The 21174-nt window shown below is 43.7% G+C and overlaps 3 protein-coding genes across 10 annotated transcripts; 1 reads left to right on the top strand and 2 right to left on the bottom strand.

The window, feature by feature from the left end:
- On the bottom strand, positions 270 to 5219 carry LOC8074500 (mediator of RNA polymerase II transcription subunit 27). The gene is made up of 7 exons (XM_002455362.2): positions 4839 to 5219; positions 2956 to 3117; positions 1474 to 1927; positions 1272 to 1331; positions 979 to 1047; positions 763 to 806; positions 270 to 674 (listed from the first exon to the last, which is right to left on the bottom strand). Exons 1-7 carry the CDS (start codon positions 5162 to 5164, stop codon positions 533 to 535), a joined length of 1257 nt encoding a protein of 418 aa, XP_002455407.1. The 5' UTR covers positions 5165 to 5219; the 3' UTR covers positions 270 to 532.
- LOC8085827 (pentatricopeptide repeat-containing protein At5g57250, mitochondrial) lies at positions 5404 to 19789 on the top strand. Of its 8 annotated transcripts, XM_021457617.1 has the most exons (6): positions 5404 to 8842; positions 9044 to 9240; positions 9321 to 9402; positions 9516 to 9623; positions 14324 to 14454; positions 19654 to 19788. In XM_021457617.1, exon 1 carries the CDS (start codon positions 5500 to 5502, stop codon positions 8767 to 8769), a length of 3270 nt encoding a protein of 1089 aa, XP_021313292.1. In that variant the 5' UTR covers positions 5404 to 5499; the 3' UTR covers positions 8770 to 8842; positions 9044 to 9240; positions 9321 to 9402; positions 9516 to 9623; positions 14324 to 14454; positions 19654 to 19788. The 8 variants fall into 8 exon arrangements, with proteins under 8 accessions (XP_021313292.1, XP_021313296.1, XP_021313298.1 ...); XM_021457621.1 differs by lacking the exon at positions 14324 to 14454 and having other exon boundaries at positions 9359 to 9402; positions 19654 to 19789; XM_021457623.1 differs by lacking the exon at positions 14324 to 14454 and having other exon boundaries at positions 9359 to 9422; positions 19654 to 19789.
- On the bottom strand, positions 17884 to 20029 carry LOC8085826 (peroxidase 72). Its single transcript, XM_002455361.2, has 4 exons — positions 19718 to 20029; positions 18864 to 19055; positions 18589 to 18754; positions 17884 to 18485 (listed from the first exon to the last, which is right to left on the bottom strand). The coding sequence occupies exons 1-4, from the start codon at positions 19943 to 19945 to the stop codon at positions 18067 to 18069; spliced, it is 1005 nt and encodes a 334-aa protein (XP_002455406.1). The 5' UTR covers positions 19946 to 20029; the 3' UTR covers positions 17884 to 18066.

Raw genomic sequence — 21174 nt, 5'->3', positions numbered from 1 at the left:
TTTTACATTGTTATAACGTCACACTTCCTGAGCCCCCCGAAAGCTGAGCAGTTGATTGAGCCAACCCTGATATATGCATACTCCACATGATCTGTGGTGGCAAGATATAATTATTTAATGTGATAAAAAAGATATAATTATTTAAACCCCTCTAATTTAATCTGCAAATTACAGACCCAAAATTGGAGCTAGAGTGAAATCATGCCCAAAAGCTAAGTGAAATCAGATAGCAGAATTATAAGAATTAGGTGGACCGATTGTATAACCTGTACAAGAATCTGGGTTGTTTGGACCAGCTCTGGATTTTTTAAGTGAATTAAACTGTAGGTTAATCTGGTCAAGAGCGTAGAAGATCAAGTAGTACCTAAGCAATCGGTAACGTTTCTGTACGAAGTCACCTGATGGATTGCATACATTCCAGAAAAAGAACACTGTTTTACACAGAAAGACTCTGGTACTCGTACTTTGTCAGTGACAATGTCAAACATCCTGTGCTATCTAAATAGTCTCGGGTGTTTCTTCGAAGCATCAGCTAGCCATCATAGGAAGAACATCCAATGTGATAAGCCTCTTGAAGATCTGGTCCAATACTAGAAGTCTGGTGATAGGGGCGGTGGACAGGAGGCAATAGCAAAGCCAAGGACTTGTCCATCATCAGAAGCCGTCCGCATTTGCTGCACACATAATCCAAGAATTACTTATTAGAACAGCAGAAATGCAAATAATCCTATGCGCATGGAGTTTGACATCTAGGAGTAGTACCTGCAAACCTTTGTAAACAGAGTCTGATAGCTGGCAATCCAACGCTGCAAGACAATAAAATGTTTAGTAACAGAAAATGTCTGAAATGACAAACAACAAAAGTGTAGGAACTTCGATAGCGTCGATCAAAGCTTTTGGAATAATTTCCCCCATAAAAAAATCTCAATGACTGGATTACTAATGTGAAGAAGGGACTGAGAAATTCTTGTAACGTACCAAAAGCAGAGAAAGTGCTTTATTCGGCTCCACACTGATGAAGTACTGCAATGCCTTGTCAGCATGCTCCTTCATAATCAAAACATTCTATTAATCTCACCCACCTTTTCGCTTCTAGGGCTTGTTTGCTTTAAGGCCTGCCAGACAGCAGTCTCCACCCTAGGCTCCCAAAATCCAACGCATGGGAATGCATGGAGAGCCAGGCAAATCTGGCTAGGTTCAAAGCAAACAGGCCCCCTACTGCCTCTTATGAGAACAAAATTTAAAATAAAAATATAAAAACACACGCTTACCTTTACATGCTTAAACACATGATGCACCGACGTGCCCCTCGCATGAAGATAGCTTCCTCCCTAGCAGAATATTCACATAATGTGTCAAAAAGGATATCTACCAAATTTATCAACTGGGTGACTGCGTTTGCTCATTAAGAGTATCATAGAAACGTGCATAACTGAGGTGGACCGAGTCAACTTTTTAAAAAGGAGTCATTACCTCAGTGGGAGAGAAGAATGCCACTGCATCAGGATCAGTAGATCCAGCAGGATGCAATGACACTACAGCTCTAAATATTGAAGGAACCAGCAATTCAATTACTGCAACTTGGTCTATGGGAGTTGTCAGAGCACCAGATCTCGATTTGCCCATATTTTGCAGGTTCAGCTCTTTAGATGGATCCACGAAGTCATCATCCATCAGAGATGCTAATGATGAAGCTCTTTTTGACCAATCCAGATGCCAGTATGTGAATATTTTCATGTTAGGTACTTCATTTTCTAAATTTTTCAGTATTTCAGATAAAGATTTTTCCTCTAGATCTCCGTTGCTGGAAATCAACTTTGGCTTTTTTGTGACACCAGGTTCACCATCATGGAGATGGCTAAGGACTTCGTCTTCTAGATGAGGAAAAAATCTTCTTTTCTGGTCAGTGAAGGCCTTGAGAGCTAACCTGAAAACAACATGGGTAAGCTCAAAATCGTAAAAAAAAAGAGCATATCTTAAATGAATAATGCCAAAATAGAGAATCATTTCTCCAGTTTTCTGCCAAGTCTCCAAGATAGTGGGAGATGATTGGGTGGCATCCAAAATCGCCAACCACACCACCACTATCCATCACAACCAGTAGGGATGGCTGGAGGCCATGATTGTGATTGGAGGACCACCCAGATAGAACACCAGTTCAGCAAAACCCTCTAAAAAACACCATTGGGGTGTGTGTAAGTGCGCGCGCGTGTTGGGTAGAGGGGTGGTAGTGGTCACTGCCTCAGTGGGGTGTTAATTGATAATTGTTTTCATTTGGTTGATGGAATCAAAATTAAACAAAAGTGATAGTTGAGAGACATAAACATTCCTTATACTAAAATGGAATAACCATAAATGGTGTATAATTTCTAGATACTTTTAGTTTGCTACACAAAACTGAACAGGAACACACTTGTGCTGAACTCTTGCCCTCTTCCTATAGATTGGTGGGTGATTGCAAGCATCACAAAATACTAACATCCAAACATGCTTACAAATTAAAAAAATTGTGACATTTGAAAAAGAACGAATTCTGTTCAGCACAGTAACTAAAAATGACCCCAATACTGAAAATACAAAAGTAGTGGTTTTAGATCAATGAGGAAGACAAATTCTTGCAGATGGAGCAGAAATTCTCAATTAGAGAAAGCAAGGTTCAAAACAAACACAAATGAGAAAAGGGAGGAACAGGCCATAGATTTTCTCATAAATTTCAGCCATGAAAGCAGTTATGCACTTGCAAGTCATAGTGATGTCAACTGAATATGACCGTGATTGCACAAATTCAGCTGTCACAAAGAATTATATTACCATGAAATAAACATTACGAAACCGCATTCTGTTAACATAGGCTAGTGAAAATGTCACAAAGAAAAGTAAGTTCATAGGGAGAAGCACATCATTTGGAGTATTACCTAAACAAGACAACACAATATACCAAGTAATGAATTTTACCTAGTCCTGTCCACAGCAGATGCACCAGCCTGACCTGCCAGTTGACGCTTCCAAGCATAAGCTACAACAGCACCATCTGGACAAACGAGTGGCATGTGCAATCCCCATGAATTGCCTCGAGCTTTAAGGGCCCCATTAAGGACTCCAGACTCCTCTAATTGCCTTCCTAACATTAAAACAAGGAATTATTCACAGATGAAAAAGAATGGCTAAAAGGAAGACAAGATATTTGTTAATCTACATCTACACTAAAAAAACCTGAGAAAGTTTGACAATTCAAATGCTTAGCCTGATTAATGATAATAAAGAAATAGTTCCACTCTACATGAAGGTTTAAAAAACAAAAACTAACTTCTCAGTACAAATGCATAAAATCTACAAATAGAGTAGTGCCACTAGTGACCTGTTAAAAGTGAGAGCATAATAAAACTGCAAAGCTACAATTTATCCATGGACCGAAAAGTGAAAAATGATGCCGTTCAGCATCTTAATTCTGAAGCTACTTCCTACGATCACAACTAACATCCATCTAGGTTTGTCCTAAAAGATTTTTTTTCAGCTTTTACTACCAATATCTACAAAATATAATTATATTATATGAAAAAGGTTATATTACAAAAATGGACCACTAGCTGAGTTGGTTAGGTGGCTCTAGTAAAACTCCTCAGGTCATGGGTTTGACTCCTCGTGGGAGCGAATTTTAGGCTGGGTTAAAAAGAACCCATCGTTTATCCAAGTCAAAGCACAGGTCTAAGGCCTGGCCCCTGTCATGGCCGTTCTCACATGGACTATGGTGCCGCCGTGTATGGGTGGGGCAGGGGTTCGGGGGTTTTCTTGATATGCATGAGAAGGTCTTCTTCCTAATGCAATGCCCAAGGGCTGTCTTAACCCCCACAGGTCGAGATTTTTTAAAGGATTATATACTACGAAAGTATTTTCATATGAATCTAGTAATGCCAATCTTGTGAAGTGCATATAAATATATAAAAATACTATATATTGATGGTCACAGTTAAAAATATTGACTTAGAACAAACCTAGAATCCTAGATGGTCCTATATATACAATCTGAGGAAGTAGTTTACTAGGAGAATAATGCCAAAAAGGCAACTTATGCATTTCTAATGTTGTGCTCAACTAAATTAAATATGGCTGAAGATTTCTTCATGGCTTCAAAATATTTTGAGTCATGGTTAAGATGGTGTATTAGCCTAGCCATAACAAGTAAGTTCTTCCCCACAAAAAAAACCCTAGTAAGTTCAGTTTTTCCCCAAAATTTAAGTTCCTGGAATATTTCATCAGCTTTATAGACTTCACAGTTCTGTTGACATGTAACATGTGTTCCAGAAATGCAAAATAGAACCAACTTCGTCCACTTGGCAAAATATATTTGCAAAAGATATTCATCCAACAAGTCCAAATTACAGGTACATACTCAACAGGACAGCATGTGTAAATAGAACTACTGATGTCCAATCTTCACAGTACCTCAACAGTCAAAAGCCTAAGCAATGTATAAGACAACAGTAAGCCCCAAAACTAAGAACAAGCACAGAGTAGGTCCAAGTTCCGACATAACACTAGTAAAGTCGGCATAATGGAAAAAGAAAATTATGACATATTTTAGTATGTGTAGTGACCAACCCAAGACCTAAAGCAAAGCAATTCCGGACCACAGTTACCAATTTCCTGAACATCTGTTAGACAATATCAAAGGTGCTACGTTGAATCTCTCATCAGCAGAGAAGTGTCAGTGTTCTTTTCGGTAAAATTTCACATTTGTATGAAGTCAGTAAAACGTAACCGTGTTTTCTAACCTCCCGGATCGAGAGGGAAAGGAGAACGGAGGTGTTAGGGCGGGAGGAGATGCTGCGGGCTGGTACCTGCCGAGGGCGCGGAGGTCCTGGAAGTGGAGGCGCATGGCGGCCTCCTCCTTGACGATAACGCGCTCCATCCTGTCGACGTGCTGGTGCACGCTGTACGGGGGCGCGCCGCCGGCGACGAAGAGGGCCTCGAGTAGGCGGTCCGCGCCGAGCCGGATGTCCGCGATGAGCCGGCCCGCACGGCCCAGCCGCTCCATCGCCTGAGCCACCTGCTTCGGCGGCGCGTCCCCGCCCGCAGGATCCTGCGGGTGAGCCGCCGTCGCTGCCGCCGCCGACGGCGCCACCGCAAGTGCCGACGCGTGCGCCTGAGGCTGCTGCTGCATCATGATTCCTGGGCCTCCGAGTTCCAGAGCTGCGGGAATGTGGCCGTTTGCTTTTGCTCGCGATTGCCGGCCGGCCGGCCCCGTAGTAATTAAAGTAGTAGGCCGTATAGGCCCATAATCGACGCCGATTTCTTTTGCTGGGCTGACCACGGCCCCTCTAAATAAATAATCGATATTTTTTTTAAAAAAATCCAAATCGTCAAAAATAATAACTCTTTTCATCAGAAAGGAATTCACTCTGAGATTCTCAAAAAAAAGAAAGGAATTCACTCCATCAACTCATCTTTCAGCAACGGCGTTTCGAAAGTTCCACACCACCGCCCGGCCGGCCAGCGGCGATGCCCTTCCCCGGCGGCAACGGCGAGCCCCCTCCCCTTACACCGCCGTTCCCCTCACTCATCAAACTCGGCCGCGCGGTCACCGCGTGCCACGTCGACCGCCTCCTGACAGTACTCCTTCGCCGCCGCAGGCACCGCCTCCTCGCCGCGCTCGCCTCCCAGGCGCTTGCCAACGCCATCGCCCCTACACCGCGCACGCACCTCCTTGCCGCCTCCGCCCTGCTCGACTCCGCGCGGCCGCGTGACGCCGCACAGCGCCTCGCGCTTGCCTCCCGCACCGCCAGTCGCCGCCTCTGGGATGCTCTGCTCCGCCGGGCCTGTGCTAGGGGCTGCGACCCGCGCCACGCACTGGAGCTACTCTCCGCTGCCATCGAAGACCACGGCATGGTGCTGTCTCCGTCCACGTACCGCGTGATGGTGGTGTTGCTGTGTGCCCACGGGGAGGTGGATTGCGCGCTCAGGGTGTTCGAGGTAATGACCAGGAGGGGGTGCCAGGTAGAGGATCGCGTTTGCAGCTCGATCATTTCTGGGTTCTCCAGAACCGGGAAGGCTGGAGCAGGGCTGGATTTCTACGAGAAGGTGAAGCGTCAGTTCAGTGGATTTGATCCAGGCCTTGTGACACTGACATCAGTTGTCCATGCTCTTGGGTTGGAGGGGAGAACTGGTGAGGTGGCAGAGCTTATGCAGGAGATGGAGTGTAAAGGCATGAATGCTGATGCTGTGTTTTACGGCAGCATGGTTCATGGATATATGAGTCGTGGGTTCTTGATGGAAGGTCTTCGGGAGCATCGATCCATGCTAGAGAAGGGAATCACAGCCGACGCGATTAACTATACTACTGTTATTGATGGACTCTGCAGAGAAGGTAGTGTGGAGAAAGTAATGGGGTTCTTGGATGAGATGGAGCAAGTGGATGCTAAACCAAATTTGATTACTTATACATCACTGGTTGGTGGCTTCTGTAAGAGAGACAGGTTGGAAGATGCTTTCTCTATCGTGAGGAAACTGGAACAAACTGGCGTGGTGGTGGATGAGTATGTATATTCGATTTTGATTGACAGTTTGTGCAAAATGGAAGATTTAGACAGGGCTTTCTCATTGCTCACGGAGATGGAGAATAAGGGAATAAAAGCTAGCATCATAACATACAACGCGATAATAAATGGTTTGTGTAAAGCTGGTCACACTGAAAAGGCTCTTGAAATTTCTGAAGGTGTTGCTGCTGATAATTTCACATATAGCACACTGTTACATGGTTACATTAACAGAGGTGACATAACCGGTGTTATGGCAATAAAGGATAGGCTTGAAGGTAGTGGTATTTCTATTGATGTTGTCACATGCAATGTTCTTATCAAAGCATCGTTTATGATTAACAAGGTGAATGATGCCTGGAGCTTGTTTCATAAAATGCCTGAGATGGGCTTAAGACCTAATACTATCACTTACCATACAATAATAGACAAACTGTGTAAAGCTGAGGAAGTTGACAAGGCTCTGGAGTTGTTTGATGAATACAAGAAAGATTCAGGATTCTCCACTGCAGTTGTTCATGAGTGCCTGATTAAAGCACTGTGTTATGGAGGAAAAGTTGACATGGCTGACCAAATATTTTATGATCTTGTTCAGAAAAAAATAAGGCTCAATTTCTTTAACTGCAGGAAGTTGATTCATGCACACTTCAAAAGACACGGTGAACATGGTGTGCTGGATTTCGTTTGTAAGGTTGGTGAATTAGATATTGACTTATTTTCAGCTGTTTGCAATTATGCTTCTGCTTTCTTAAGCAACAGAAATTGCTGGCAAGCAGCAATGGATGCTTACAAGTTACTCAGAATGCAAGCCATTGCTGGAACTAGTAAAACATGCTACAAGCTGCTAAAGAGCTTACACCGAAATGGAAGTGAAGAGGTCATACAGCCATTGCTATGTGATTTCATTAAAATTCATGGCCTGCTTGATCCAACAATGATAAATATGATGTCTTGTTATCTCAGCAAAAAATGTGTTAGCAAAGCTATTTGGTTTTCTAATTACATGGGCAAAGGCAGTGTTCCTGTCAGTGTTCTGAGAGGAGCTGTCTTTGCTCTAAAGAAGCAAGGTGAAGTTCTGGATGCATGTAACTTTTTGAAGATAGCTGAACAAAGTGGCTTAGTAGATCTAGCCATGTACTCCATAGTGGTGGATGGCCTTTGTAAGGGTGGGTATCTTGAAAAAGCACTAGACCTTTGTGAAAGCATGAAAAAAGAGGGATTTCATCCGAACATTATCATTCATAACTCAGTTCTCAGTGGTTTGTGTCATCAAGGATGCCTTACTGAAGCTTTCAGGCTCTTTGACTACTTAGAAAACAGCAATATGCTTCCAACAATAATCACCTATACCATTCTTATAGGTGCTTTGTGCAGAGAAGGTTTGTTAGATGACGCAGATCAGTTATTCCAAAAAATGTCAACCAAGGGTATCAAACCCACTACCCGTGTTTACAACTTGCTGATAAGTGGTTATTGTAACTTTGGATTAACTGAAAAGGCCCTTGAGCTTATGTCTCATTTGGAGGAACTCTTTCTACTGCCAGATTGTTTCACACTTGGTGCAATTATCAATGGACTCTGTCTGAAAGGTGAGACTGAAGCTGCATTAAGCTTCTTTAATGAATACCGTCATAGGGATATGGAACCTGATTTTGTTGGTTTCATGAGCCTTGTCAAAGGACTCTATGCAAAAGGAAGGATGGAAGAATCCAGGGGCATCTTGAGGGAGATGTTTAAGTGCAAAGAAGTCGTCGAGTTAATAAACAGTGTTGGAGATAAGATTGAAGCAGAGCCCCTTGTTGATCTCCTATCTTCTGCATGTGATCAAGGGAGGATTGATGAGATTGTAACTATCCTAAATGAAGTGGGACTCATGCTTTTATCCTCTTCAAGTTCAGTCAGCTATAATGCGCTTGCCCACCTCAACAAGGTACAGAAAGCTGAGGATGCTTATGATTCCATGAAAAATTCAGGACAAGCAAGTCCAGTCGCTTATGATATTTCTAGCAATAGTCTCCTTGGGAGTTCTGATGGCATAGTTCAACCCATGATAGATGGAGATGATATTTTATCAAACTTGAGTGGTGACACTGATATTGACTACCAAAATTTGCTTGGAAAGTCTCCCAATGATGATTTCGAGTCATATTATGCTGCTATTGCTTCACTTTGCTCGAAAGGGGAGGTTCTTAAGGCCAACAAGGCAGTTGAAGCAATGATTCAGAATTGTGGTTAAATTTGGTGACCTGTCCAACTTGTTAGGGAAACCTTCCTTGCTGCAGTATCAACATCTGCAAACATGTAAACTCGTAAGTACAACATGCTTTTTTTGATACAGTTGAGACTTGATGTCACAGCATTGGGGTTCACAAAAGTTGTAATTACCTTTTTTGCATTTTAGCCTGTCTTGTTTAGAAAAGCAAATCTGTGCTTTGGGTTCATCACACAACCATCACATGATCTCGTGCACTCATTATAACTTTTTGTCTCTTCTTTTCTTCCTGAAACAGACGCCATATCAAAACAGATCCCACTTTCCACAGGAGTTGATAGAGCGTCTGCTGGTTGACCCATGGCACCCACCCATATGGTTGTGAATATTTGATCTTCAATATGGTTTAAGGTTCTGAAAGTCCTTGAGGTTGAGGATACATCTTGTTAGATTCAACCAGTTTACACCCCTCAGCTGATATCCTTTGTCTTTTAGGTATGCTTTCTGCTAGATGAGTTCCAGTGATTTCTTTTTGTTTTCAATTTTCCCTGCATTGACTGACCATATTCTTCTAGATATTTACCAGGCCCCTGGTGTTAATGTTGAACTGTAGGACATGAGGAAAAGAGAAAGCCAATACAGCAGCAGGTTCTGCAAGTAAATAGCTTCTTTAACTTGTACTACTCTATTATTTATTTAATAACTATTAGCCCCATTTCCAAATGTAATTGCTTTTTGGATCCTTGAATTGTGTTTATCTCTTATTTCAGATGCTTGTTCTTTAAATACATGAAAGTAGAAGCTGTGCTATGATTTCGCTCATATCTGTTTTCAAGAATCTGAAATAACACCAACAGATATGAGGCTGACACAACCAGGTACCTTCTAGCATTGCATACGAAATAGCATCCATTGATACTAATGTTGTTAAGTTATTAGTTTGAATTCTTACATGGGAACCCTAAAATTTGTATTAGGCATGGCAACCTGACTACATAGGTCGCATGAATGTATCTTTGGACCTCTTGTATGATGATTGAAGTTTTCCCTTTACAAACCACTTCCTCTGATTCCATGTGTTGGTCCTAGATTTGTGCACATGAATTAGGAAAGTACTCCCTCCATCCCAAATTATAAGAAGTTTGACTTTTTTGACTCCAAGTTTGACCACTCGTCTTATTCAAAAAATTTGTGCAAAAATAGTCAAATTAAGTCATTCTTCAAGAATTTTAATTAATAAACCAAGCCACGACAAAAAAAGTGATATTTTGCACAAATTTTTGAATAAGACGAGTAGTCAAACTTGGTGTTAAAAAAGTCAAACGTCTTGTAATTTGGGATGGATTGAGTAGATCAAATGACCTTGGTGCCGTTCATTTATCATGTATTGGAAAAGAAAAGATTTGTCATTCATTTGTGAGAGTGGTAGCATTTATTAATTTGGGGGCAATGAAGGAAGAAAAGGGTAAAAGATACATAGAATGACGTACAGTTGAAGAAAATTTGAGAACTCTACAAAGATCAAAATTTGGAATCTGGAGGAGTAACTTTTGTCCATATTTGATTCCAGCATGGTAGAGAGCTAGGGTTAAGGTGGAGCGAGATCGCTAGCCGGGGGCCTCTGCTCACGGCCGAGCAAGAAGGCTTTTCCTCCTTAATTCCTTCTTAATTCAATCAATAACAATATAACACGCCTGACATTACGTAGCCTTGCCCTAGTACAGATGAGCTAACAAACCAAGCAGCAAACTAACAATCTTATCTAACCAACCTGATCTGCTAACTTAACAATTAAGAAACTAAACAAACTATTGCAGGTAGATGGGTTATCCTGGAGCCCTGGATGCCAAGCTAGCAGCACCCATGCCTGCGTCCATAACACTTCATCCCGCCTTGATAAGCGGCTTGCCTTCATCAAGAGGCAGCAACTTACCAGCATGGCAACTGGAGTTGCAGTGCGACGTAACCAAAGGCATCAATCTCAACGTCATCTCAGGATAAGCTCAAGATCTTGTTAGCAAAGACACACACACAACCCCTCCCCGCCCCCTCCCAAAAAAAAACCCTGATCTTCTTCCAATATCAGGGGCTGCTCCATCAAAGACACACCTGTTGCGATGAGTCCAACCCGTCCAGGCCCCCAGAATTATGAGAGAATTGATTCCATATGAGATTATGTCACTGGTACCACTAGTCACTCTATCCCACCAGTCTAAAAAGGATAGTTCAGTGGGCTGAGGAGAGAGGGATTGTAGGCCAACTTGTGACAAGAATCTGAACCAAAACTCTCTTGTGAAGACACATCCAATGAGGAGATGATCAATGGTTTCGGATGCTTGGTCACACAAAGGACAGCGCGCAGGATGAGGGAGACCTTGGCGAGCTAAACGATCCGCTGTCCAACATCTATTATGAGCAACCAGCCACAAAAACAAACGACATTTAGGTGGCGCCCAAGACTTCCAAATTTTCTCTCCCACGGCCTGAAAGGAATAGAACCCAAAAATAGGCCCTCATAAGCTGATTTAGCGGAATACTGCCCATTTGAAGCAAGTCGCCACACATGTTTATCTTCTACTTCAGGCTGCAGCTCAAAGTTTGATAAGAGGTCCCATAAGCGGAAAAAATCAGTGATAAAAGTAACGCGAGCCCCCTGTAAATCTGAAATCCATGCATGGTTGGTGAGGGCTTCCTGTACGTCCTCTTCTTGCGTCTCCTTATAGCAACAGCAGTGAAGAGGCGAGGTGCCACATCTGCAATGCATTTTCCATGAAGCCATTTATCTGTCCAGAAAAGGGTTGTTGCACCGTCTCCAACCTCAGAATAAATTGCGGCTGCAAAGAAGACCCTTACTTGTTCAGGAACTTGGATTGGGAGGTCTACCCATGGGCGATCAGGTTCTGTTTTTTTTAGCCAGAGCCAACGTGTTCGGAAGGCCCAGCTAAAGGATCTGGGATCTGCAATTCCTAACCCACCCAATTCAATTGGTCGACGTACTTTGACCCACGCAACCAGGCAGTGCCCTCCCTGTGCATCCCTTCGACCTTTCCAAAGAAAACCACGCCTAATTTTATCCACTGCTTTGATGGCCCATGGTGGAAGATCAATAGCCATGAGCATATAGATAAGCATGCCAGTGAGCACAGATTGAACTAGAGCTTTTCTCCCAATTTTGGTCATCAGATTCGCTTTTGTTAGCTATTTCCCAGCAGACTAGTTGGCTTGTTATCTCATTTTGTTAGGCCTCTAGATTTGGATATGTTGGTGTAAATAATAAATTGTAAAGGGTCCTATATGTAAATGTAAGAGGAAGAAATAGAGAGCCCCTCTGTTCTGGAGACTACCAGACAGAGCTTCCCCAAAATTACAACATGGTATTCGGAGCCGGTGCTGGTGTTAGGGTTTCGCGTAGCGGCCGGGGCGGCGCGGTCGCCTGAGCCTTCTGCGCGGCGAGCTGGAGGGCGCAGGTCGCGCGGGCCTGTGCACGCACGGGAGGTGCGGTCCACGTGGGAGCGGGCCTGCGCAGGGCGGCACGCGAGCCTGCGCAGGACGGCACGCGAAGGCCGGGAGCGGCCTGCGGGGCGGCGCGTGAAGGCCAGCGAACGGCCTGCGAAGCGGTGCGCGAGGAAGAACACTGTGCGGGCGTGCTGCGCTCGCGTGCGGACGTGGGAGGAGGCGGCGTGCTCGCGTACGGACGCGCGAGGAGGCGACGCTCACGGTGGTACTGCTGCTGCGTGAGGTTGGTTGCTCAGCCTAGTTCCGGGTGGAGTTTGTGTTCTGGAAGAAAAAGAGCCTAGTGCGTGGCTTTTGTTCTGGAAAAAGACAGGGAGAAGGCTGGCTGCTGCTGTCTGCTACCTGTTAGGAGAGAAGAAGTGTGTTGCTCTGTTTTTTTCTCTGTTTTGCTGCCCGAGGTGAAGGAAGCTACAGGCGCTACTGCTCCGTATTGCTGGTTGGGGTTATTTGTTATTGCTGTTTCGTTGATTTGGGGGAGTCCTGATCTAGAAAAATTATGGATACGGAGGAAGAGGTAAAGAGGAAAGCAGTAGAGGATGCAAAGAAGGCAGCAGGTGAGCATGAGAGTGGTGGTAACGGTGGAGATGACTGCCTAATTACCAAAGCTGAGTTAAGAAATGAGATGAGGTCCATGATTCAGGGACTTTTGGAGATGAATCTGATTGGTCCTAGGGAGACACGTGAGCTCAAATTGGAACTTATTCCAAATGATGTGAAGCTGGAAGGAAGTAAGAATTATTTGAGTTGGTCTAGAAGAGTGCAAGTGATACTTGGAGGAAAGGGGGTAGAGAACTATTTGAGGGAGGATTGTGTTGAGCCGGCTAACAAGCTTAGCCCCGAATGGAGAGTTTGGCATACAACAAACTCTACTATAGTGGCATGGTTACTGGCATCCATGTCACCATCGGTCAGTAAAATAGTGGAAGCTATGCACACTTCAGCACAAATATGGAAAACTCTGAGTAACAGATATTCCAAGCAGGGGAATGTGATGGTGATGATGGAGATTCAGAACAAGGCTGATGCAGTAAAACAAGCAGGACGATCGGTGGAGCAATATGCTAGTGAATTGCAGTACTTGTGGGGAGAGCTGGATCACTATGCTCCTCTTCATATGAGGAATCCAGAGGATGCCCGTGATGTTCAGAAGTGGGTTGAGGATAGAAGGGTGACTCAATTCCTAAAGAACTTAGATCCTGAGTTTGAGAGTAGGAGGGCTGCCTTCTGTCACCAGGGGAGTTTACCCACCATGGAGGAGGCTGTGTCAGCCATGGTTATCGAGGAGAGTAGGCTTCGGATGATGAGTGGTGACAATCCTGTGAAGTGAGCCTATACTACTGTAGCAGAGAGGTTGTGTTACAACTGTGGAGAAAAGGGACACATGAGCTACAATTGTCCCCTTCCAAGAAACTATGGTGGTAGGAGTGGAACTAGGGGAGGTCGTGGTGGTGCTCGTGGTGATCAAGGAGGTCGTGGTGGTCGTGGTGGAGGACGTGCAGGAGGACGTGGCAGAGGTCGTGGTGTTCCCCAAGCCAATGCAGCCATGGAGAGTTTTTCTACAGAGAGTGGCCCTCAGGTTAATGATGTGATTCAGTCTCCCACCCTAACTGGAGAACAGATCAAGCAGTGGGAACAATGGCAGAAGTCTAAAGCATCGGAAGCCTCCAGTACTACTCCAATGGGTTCTGTGATTGCTACCACCAGTCACTTTGGTAACTTTGCCAACTATGCCCACTTCGGCAAAGGTACTCAGGCACAGGCACTTGCATCCACATGTAGGCATAACATAGAATGGGTTGTTGATTCAGGAGCTTCCAAGCATGTCACCGGTATATCTAGCTTTTTTAGAACATACACTCCACATTCTTATTCTGAAACAATACAAACTGCCGATGGTACCTCTCAACCCATTCATGGTGTAGGATCTATAGAATGCACTCCATCTCTTCATCTATCCTCCGTCTTGCATGTACCTTCCTTCCCAGTCAATCTCCTCTCTGTTAGTTCACTCATTGATCAGTTCAAATGCATTGTTATATTTGATGAAAACTATTGTATCTTTCAGGAGAAGAGGACGGGGAGAGTGATTGGGACTGGAGTCAGGCGTAATGGGTTGTGGTGCATGAACCAAGTGCAGTCAGCATTGACAGTAGCTACTGGATCCCAAGAGAGGGAGATCTACTTGCTTCATCGCCGGTTAGGACATGTGCCTTTTGGAAGCTTAATTAAGTTATATCCTGATGTTTTTAATGATGTGGACATAAAGAAACTTGTGTGTGATGCTTGTGAACTTGGAAAGCATACAAGGACAACTTATCCTAGTATTGGCCTCCGGAGTTGTGAATCATTTATGTTAATACACTCTGATGTTTGGGGTCCTTGCTCAGTTACATCAGTGAGTGGATTTAAGTGGTTTGTCATCTTTATTGATTGCTATACTCGGATGACATGGATTTACATGCTTAGGGGTAAACATGAGGTCCTTCGGTGTTTCCAGGACTTCCATAAGTTGGTTGCAAATCAATTCAATGCTAGAATTCGGATTATCCGAACTGATAATGGAAAGGAATATGTGAACAATGATTTTAGGGTGTACCTTTCAGAGCATGGGATTATACACCAGACTACTTGTCCTAGTACTCCACCACAGAATGGTGTAGCTGAGAGGAAAAATCGACACTTGTTAGAGGTAGCAAGGTCAATGATGTTTCAGATGAATGTGCCCAAATATCTCTGGAGTGAAGCTGTGCTAACAGCAGCATATTTAATAAATCGTATGCCATCTAGGATTCTTGGTATGGCGTCACCTGCAGAGTTGTTGCTGGGGCAGCAGGAATTTAAAGTACCCCCTAAGGTATTTGGTTGTGTTTACTTTGTCAGGGACCATAGACCGTCAGTTGGAAAACTAGATCCTCAGGCTGTGAAGTGTGTTTTTGTTGGATATTCTTCTACACAAAAGGGCTATAAGTGTTGGGACCCTATTGGGAAAAAGTTGTTTGTGAGTATGGATGTGACGTTCAGGGAGTCTGAACCATACTATGCACAACCATGGGATCTTGATCTGTTTTTGGAGGAATTCTCTTCAGTCACTGAGGGTGACAGTAGAGAGGGGGAGAATGAAGGAGTTGATGATGCTAAACAGAAGGTAATTGTTGGTACCATCCCATGTCCAATGGATAGGTCTGAAAGGTCTGAAACTCAAGAGAAAATTCATTATGAGAATGGAGGTATTGATGTGAGGAATGTTGACTATGAGGGTGAAGGGATAGCTGACAATGAGAATGAGGAGACAATTGAGGGAGCTGGCGATGAGAATGAGGAGACAATTGAGGGAGGAAATATAGAGGTAAATGTTGAGCAAGAAAAGGAACCAATAGTGTACCGAAGGAGACGGTTCAAGAGTCAGGGGGAGCAAATTATTGCACCACAGCCACAACAGCCTGCTACATCAGTCCCAAATCACTCCTCGGATCTCTCTCCATCAAGTGGTAATGTTCCTCCTAACCTTGAACATGTAGAGATACCTCTTGCACAACGTAGGGATACTAGATCTAATTTTGGAAAACCACCTGTTCGTTATGGTTTTGAGCATCCTAGTACAGATCATGACATTGCCAACTTCCTCTCATACTCTCGTCTTTCACCTGCATATAGAGCATTTGTTGCATCTTTACAAACAGTGCCTATTCCAAAGGACTGGAGGTGTGCAAAACAGGATCCTAACTGGAATGCAGCAATGAGAGAAGAGATGCATGCTCTTCAAAAGAACAAGACATGGGAACTGGTCCCACTTCCAAGAGGAAAAAAAACTGTTGGCTGCAAGTGGGTCTTTACTGTGAAGCAAAACCCAAAAGGAGAGGTGGATAGATATAAGGCAAGACTGGTTGCAAAAGGCTATAGTCAAACATATGGCATTGATTATGATGAGACCTTCGCTCCTGTGGCGAAAATGGGTACTGATAGGACCTTAATCTCTTGTGCAGTGAACTTTGGTTGGCCTCTGCATCAGATGGATGTGAAGAATGCATTTCTTCATGGTGACTTACAAGAAGAAGTGTACATGGAAATCCCACCGGGGTTTGCGAATAGTCAGACTGCTGGGAAGGTGTGCAAACTAAAAAAGTCACTCTATGGGCTTAAGCAATCACCTCGGGCATGGTTCGACAGGTTTAGGAGAGCAGTTTGTGGTATGGGCTACACTCAATGTAATGGTGATCATACAGTATTCTACAAGCATAGAGGAACATTTATCACCATTATGGCAGTGTATGTGGATGATATTGTGATTACAGGTGATGATGTGGAGGAAATCAAATGTTTGAAGGAGAATCTGGGGAAGGCCTTTGAGGTAAAGGATCTTGGACCACTAAGGTATTTTCTTGGGATTGAGATTGCTAGGTCACCTAAGGGGATAGTTCTCTCTCAACGAAAATATGTTCTTGATCTGTTGACTGAAACTGGCATGCTTGGATGTCGGCCATGTAGTAATCCGATTGATAAAAATCATCAAATCAGTGTTGGGTGTGGAGATTCTGTGAACAAAGAAACATATCAGAGATTGGTGGGAAGACTGATATACCTGTGTCATACAAGACCTGACATCTCCTATGCAGTAAGTGTAGTGAGCAGGTATATGCATGATCCAAGAACAAAACATATGGAGGTTGTTTATAGGATTTTGAGGTATCTGAAGGGAACCCCCGGAAGAGGGTTATGGTTCAGGAAGAACGGACACCTTGATTTAGAGGGCTATTGTGATGCAGATTGGGCAAGTAGCAAAGATGATAGGAGGTCTACCTCTGGGTATTGTGTGTTTGTGGGAGGCAATCTTGTCTCATGGAGAAGCAAGAAGCAAGCAGTTGTGGCTCAGTCTACTGCGGAGGCTGAGTATAGGGCAATGGCATTGAGCTTGTGTGAGATGTTGTGGTTGAAAGGCTTGCTAAACGAGCTGCAGGTGTTAAGAAATGAGACAATGATGCTTAATTGTGATAACATTGCTGCAATCAATATTGCAAACAACCCGGTCCAGTTTGACCGCACTAAGCACGTGGAGATCGATCGATTCTTCATCAAGGAAAAGCTCGATAGTGGAGTCCTAAAGTTGAAGTATGTAAAATCGCGTAGCCAATTAGCAGACTGTTTTACAAAGGGTTTAGGACCTAGTGAAGTTGAATTGAGTTGTAGCAAGATGAGCATGTTAGATATCTTCAGCCCACCTTGAGGGGGAGTGTTGGTGTAAATAATAAATTGTAAAGGGTCCTATATGTAAATGTAAGAGGAAGAAATAGAGAGCCCCTCTGTTCTGGAGACTACTAGACAGAGCTTCCCCAAAATTACAACAGGATATAACGCCTGAACAATTGTTATCATTTGGTTTTAAGCAAGACAATAGGAAGTTGTTGCATCTTGCACTTGCCCACTCACACCTTTCATCTGTCACCATGTTACACAGCACAGCGCTGCTGCAACGCTAAGGGTTCAAGCCTCAGCTACCCATGTCTATCACTAGTTCACTACCAGTACCACCTTAGGAGTCACTCTATCACAACATGTGATAAATGCTTATTGAGTTGTGGTTTTGGTTTTTGGAGTAAAAACATGACAAGTAAAAAATAAGCAGATCTATGGCAACCGAAGAATGAACTCATCTTATATATTGAGTTATTAATACATACACATTTTACAATGTGTTTAGATAAAACACAAAAGATTGAACATATGATTGAATCACAGCCATGCTTACTTATTTAAACAAAACACGCCACCAACATCACATACAATTCAGCACATAAAGTGACCTCAGTGCCCTCAGTGGCTGTTGTTGAGCCTCCTGCAGTTCTTCCTGATCTCACCTTGTGACCCTGTCAGTGGCGAGATGTTGCCCATATTCACCATAGACTGTGCAAAGTGCTGGAAGAAGAGATTGACATCAGCAGCATATGCCTTCACGAGGGCCGCTGTCTCAGCGCTCTTGGTTAACAGAACCTCATCAGAGCTTAGAAGGCCCTTGCCGGCCAGGAGGTTCTTGTAGTAAAAATTGTCAAACTTGGCTGGGGTGACGAAGTCCAAGGGGAAGAGGTTGTTGTCACCACCAGAGCGGGGGCACCCCTGCCTCAGCTGCGCGGCGTAAGATACATCCAGCGTGCTGTCAGCCATGCCATTGCCTGTCTGGTTGTACAGCCTCTGCCGGAAGCTAGTGCACCGAGACATACCTATGGTGTGACCACCTGTATTCGCACATGATATTGTATCCATGTTGTGTAATATGAGTGTACGTTAAGTTGGTCAATACGATGGACAGATGATACTAAGAAATACACTAAAAGTCACCTGAGAGGGCAACAACATCAACAACATTGAGGCCCTGGCGCTTGAACTTGGTGATGATAGTGGGGAGTGTGTTATTGGGGGCTGGGATGTCATTGTTGGAGCCCTGGATGCTTGCGCCGAGCGAGTCCCTCCGGCCAAGTGGCACATCCCAGTATGGGCCACCAACCTACAGATTAGAGTTCAGAAAAATCTAACTTTGCCAAAGCTATCACTATATATACAAATATCATGTCTCTTCCTTAAGGTTGGACAGGGTTGTTGATAGTGGAATGTACCAGGGAAGTGGAATCACGAGCCGCGAGGGCAAGAATGTCTGCACAGGAGACAGTGCCTGGGCAGGCAGCCTCGAGAGCAGCCTTAATCTGGTCGACCACCTCAAACCCCCTGAGGGAGTTCCTGTTCGGATTGGACCCTTTCTCACTAACTATGCTGCTGCTGTTGTCCAACAGCACTGAAGCATCGCAGCCCTACACATGTAACAATGTTGTAAAAGATGGTAATTACTAGCCACATGGAGTAGTTTAGAGATTAGGTACATGCTACATAGTAGTGGTGACAGTAGATTCATCGGGCACATGCATTGAATAAGAGATGACAAACGTTACACAGGGAGCTTCAATCATTGTGCACTAGAGTTAAGTAAACATCTTCTCGTGTGGCTCACAAAGAAAAAGGACATCTTATATAGCACTCAAAAAAGGAGAACAATAGAGTTAATCAATCATAGTACTGGCTCGATCATGTCACCAGGACATAAAGTAGTGCTGGCATGGGCAATGGTAGGCTTTCTCATCAATCAATAGTAATTTGAAGAAGTTAGCCAAAATAATATAGATTCTCTCATGCTACCTTTTCTAATATTTAGGCACGCATGTAGCACAAGCGCAATCAAGTTATTGGTTTTAAACAGCCAAAGCTAGTAATGAATTCATCCATTTATCTTTGCTTTTCATGTTTGTTTGCAACACCTTTATATGGATTACTCAGAATCTTATTGTACCAACATATAGTTAAAAGACTTGAAGTACAAAACTTGTATCGCTAACTTGTTATATTGTACTGCAGTATCAAGCATCATAGCTGTGTCAGAGCATGTAATAAAGAACATAACAGAGGAAGCAGAGTTTACCTTGACAAAGCAGTCATGGAAATGCAATCTGACCAAGGATGCTGCCATCCTGGTCTCCTTGGCCACAGCCTGTGCCACAATGGACTGCACAATCTCCTTCGCCTTGGGGCACGAATGGTCATAGAACTGTGGGAACAAGCCACCCCATGGGTGGCCAAGGACGGCACTGGGAAAGAGGAGGGTAGAAACAAGGCAGAGCAAGACGAGAGAACCCATGGAAGTTGTCATGTGAGTAACCTTTACTGCACTATGTTACAAGAGAAGAGGGTGTTGCTACTTGCTTGTTTCTTCTCTTGTGGATGGTCTCGTAAGATGGGCATATGGTGCTATATATAGCCGCAGGAAGTGGGTGTAGTGCATGTAAGAAAAGGAGGGTTAGTTTGGAGCAGGGGACGGTGGGATCAGATGCAGCAGGCAGCCGGGTTGTTAGGGTGATGCGTATAGAATAAGCAAGCTAGCTAGACTGCCTAGACACTGGCAACTGCTATAGTGATTCCACCAAGTTACAGTTCAGCTTAACGTTCTTTAGTTGCTGTTTGGTGCTTCAGTTTTAGTTCAGTGACAGATTAAAATTTTGGTCCCAGACAAGCGTAGGTGGAGTGAAAACGTTTTCATCTGCCACTTATTATATTAAACAGCAAGCATTGCTGCAGTTTTCCCAAAGGACTGGAATAGTGTGAAAGAGTGAAACTAAAATGAGGAGTCTATGATTAATTGATGATTATGCTGCTCATATAGGGATATGCATTATGCAACTCGTCGTTGGAACAAAACTACCTAAACAGTACAACAAAATGCAATTTTATTGTGAACAATGCATTATGTAACAGCATCATATCCTGGATCTGGAGTCTTCCAGGAATGGACTTAAACTACCTCAATAGGACAGGTGTAGCGGGCTTTACAGTAGATCAGTCATTGTTCTAACTTTATCCTAGTTGTATCAAGTTCGGGCTAGGCCCACACATAACAAGTATTAACAGTAAATATATTTGTCGAACCATATTTTAGCCTTACACAGCACATGACAATATAGCATACACTGTATGAACTCAAGTAACCAGAGTACAAAAAGCTTAGCTGAAAGTGAGATTTTGCTTCTGAAATAATCCAACTACTTTTGTCATACTTAAGTGTCGTTACAGGTCGTTTGGTATTTTTATTGATCAAGACTACATGCGGCAGGATTATCTGGAGGGAGGGTTCTTTTATCAAACATGGATTCGTATCCCTGTCTTTGGGGGACAAAAGTATATATGATGCTACAGCAGCACGCCTTTTTTCGCACAAGCTTCATATCAATAGGTAACGTCAAAGATTTATCGGTCATCTCGTGGTTTCATACCTTAAAATTAGGGTTCTTTGGCTATATCAGTGTATTGATCAATACGAAAGACCGGGTGATTTATCAAACATTCATCAAATGGCTGGAGCGCTTGCGTGCCTAACATGACTGA

The sequence above is a fragment of the Sorghum bicolor genome, chromosome 3 (assembly GCF_000003195.3).
Source record: "Sorghum bicolor cultivar BTx623 chromosome 3, Sorghum_bicolor_NCBIv3, whole genome shotgun sequence".
Taxonomy (NCBI): Eukaryota; Viridiplantae; Streptophyta; class Magnoliopsida; order Poales; family Poaceae; genus Sorghum; species Sorghum bicolor.
The sequence above is the reverse complement of the archived record's forward strand: the minus strand, read 5'-3'. Positions and strand labels throughout refer to the sequence as shown.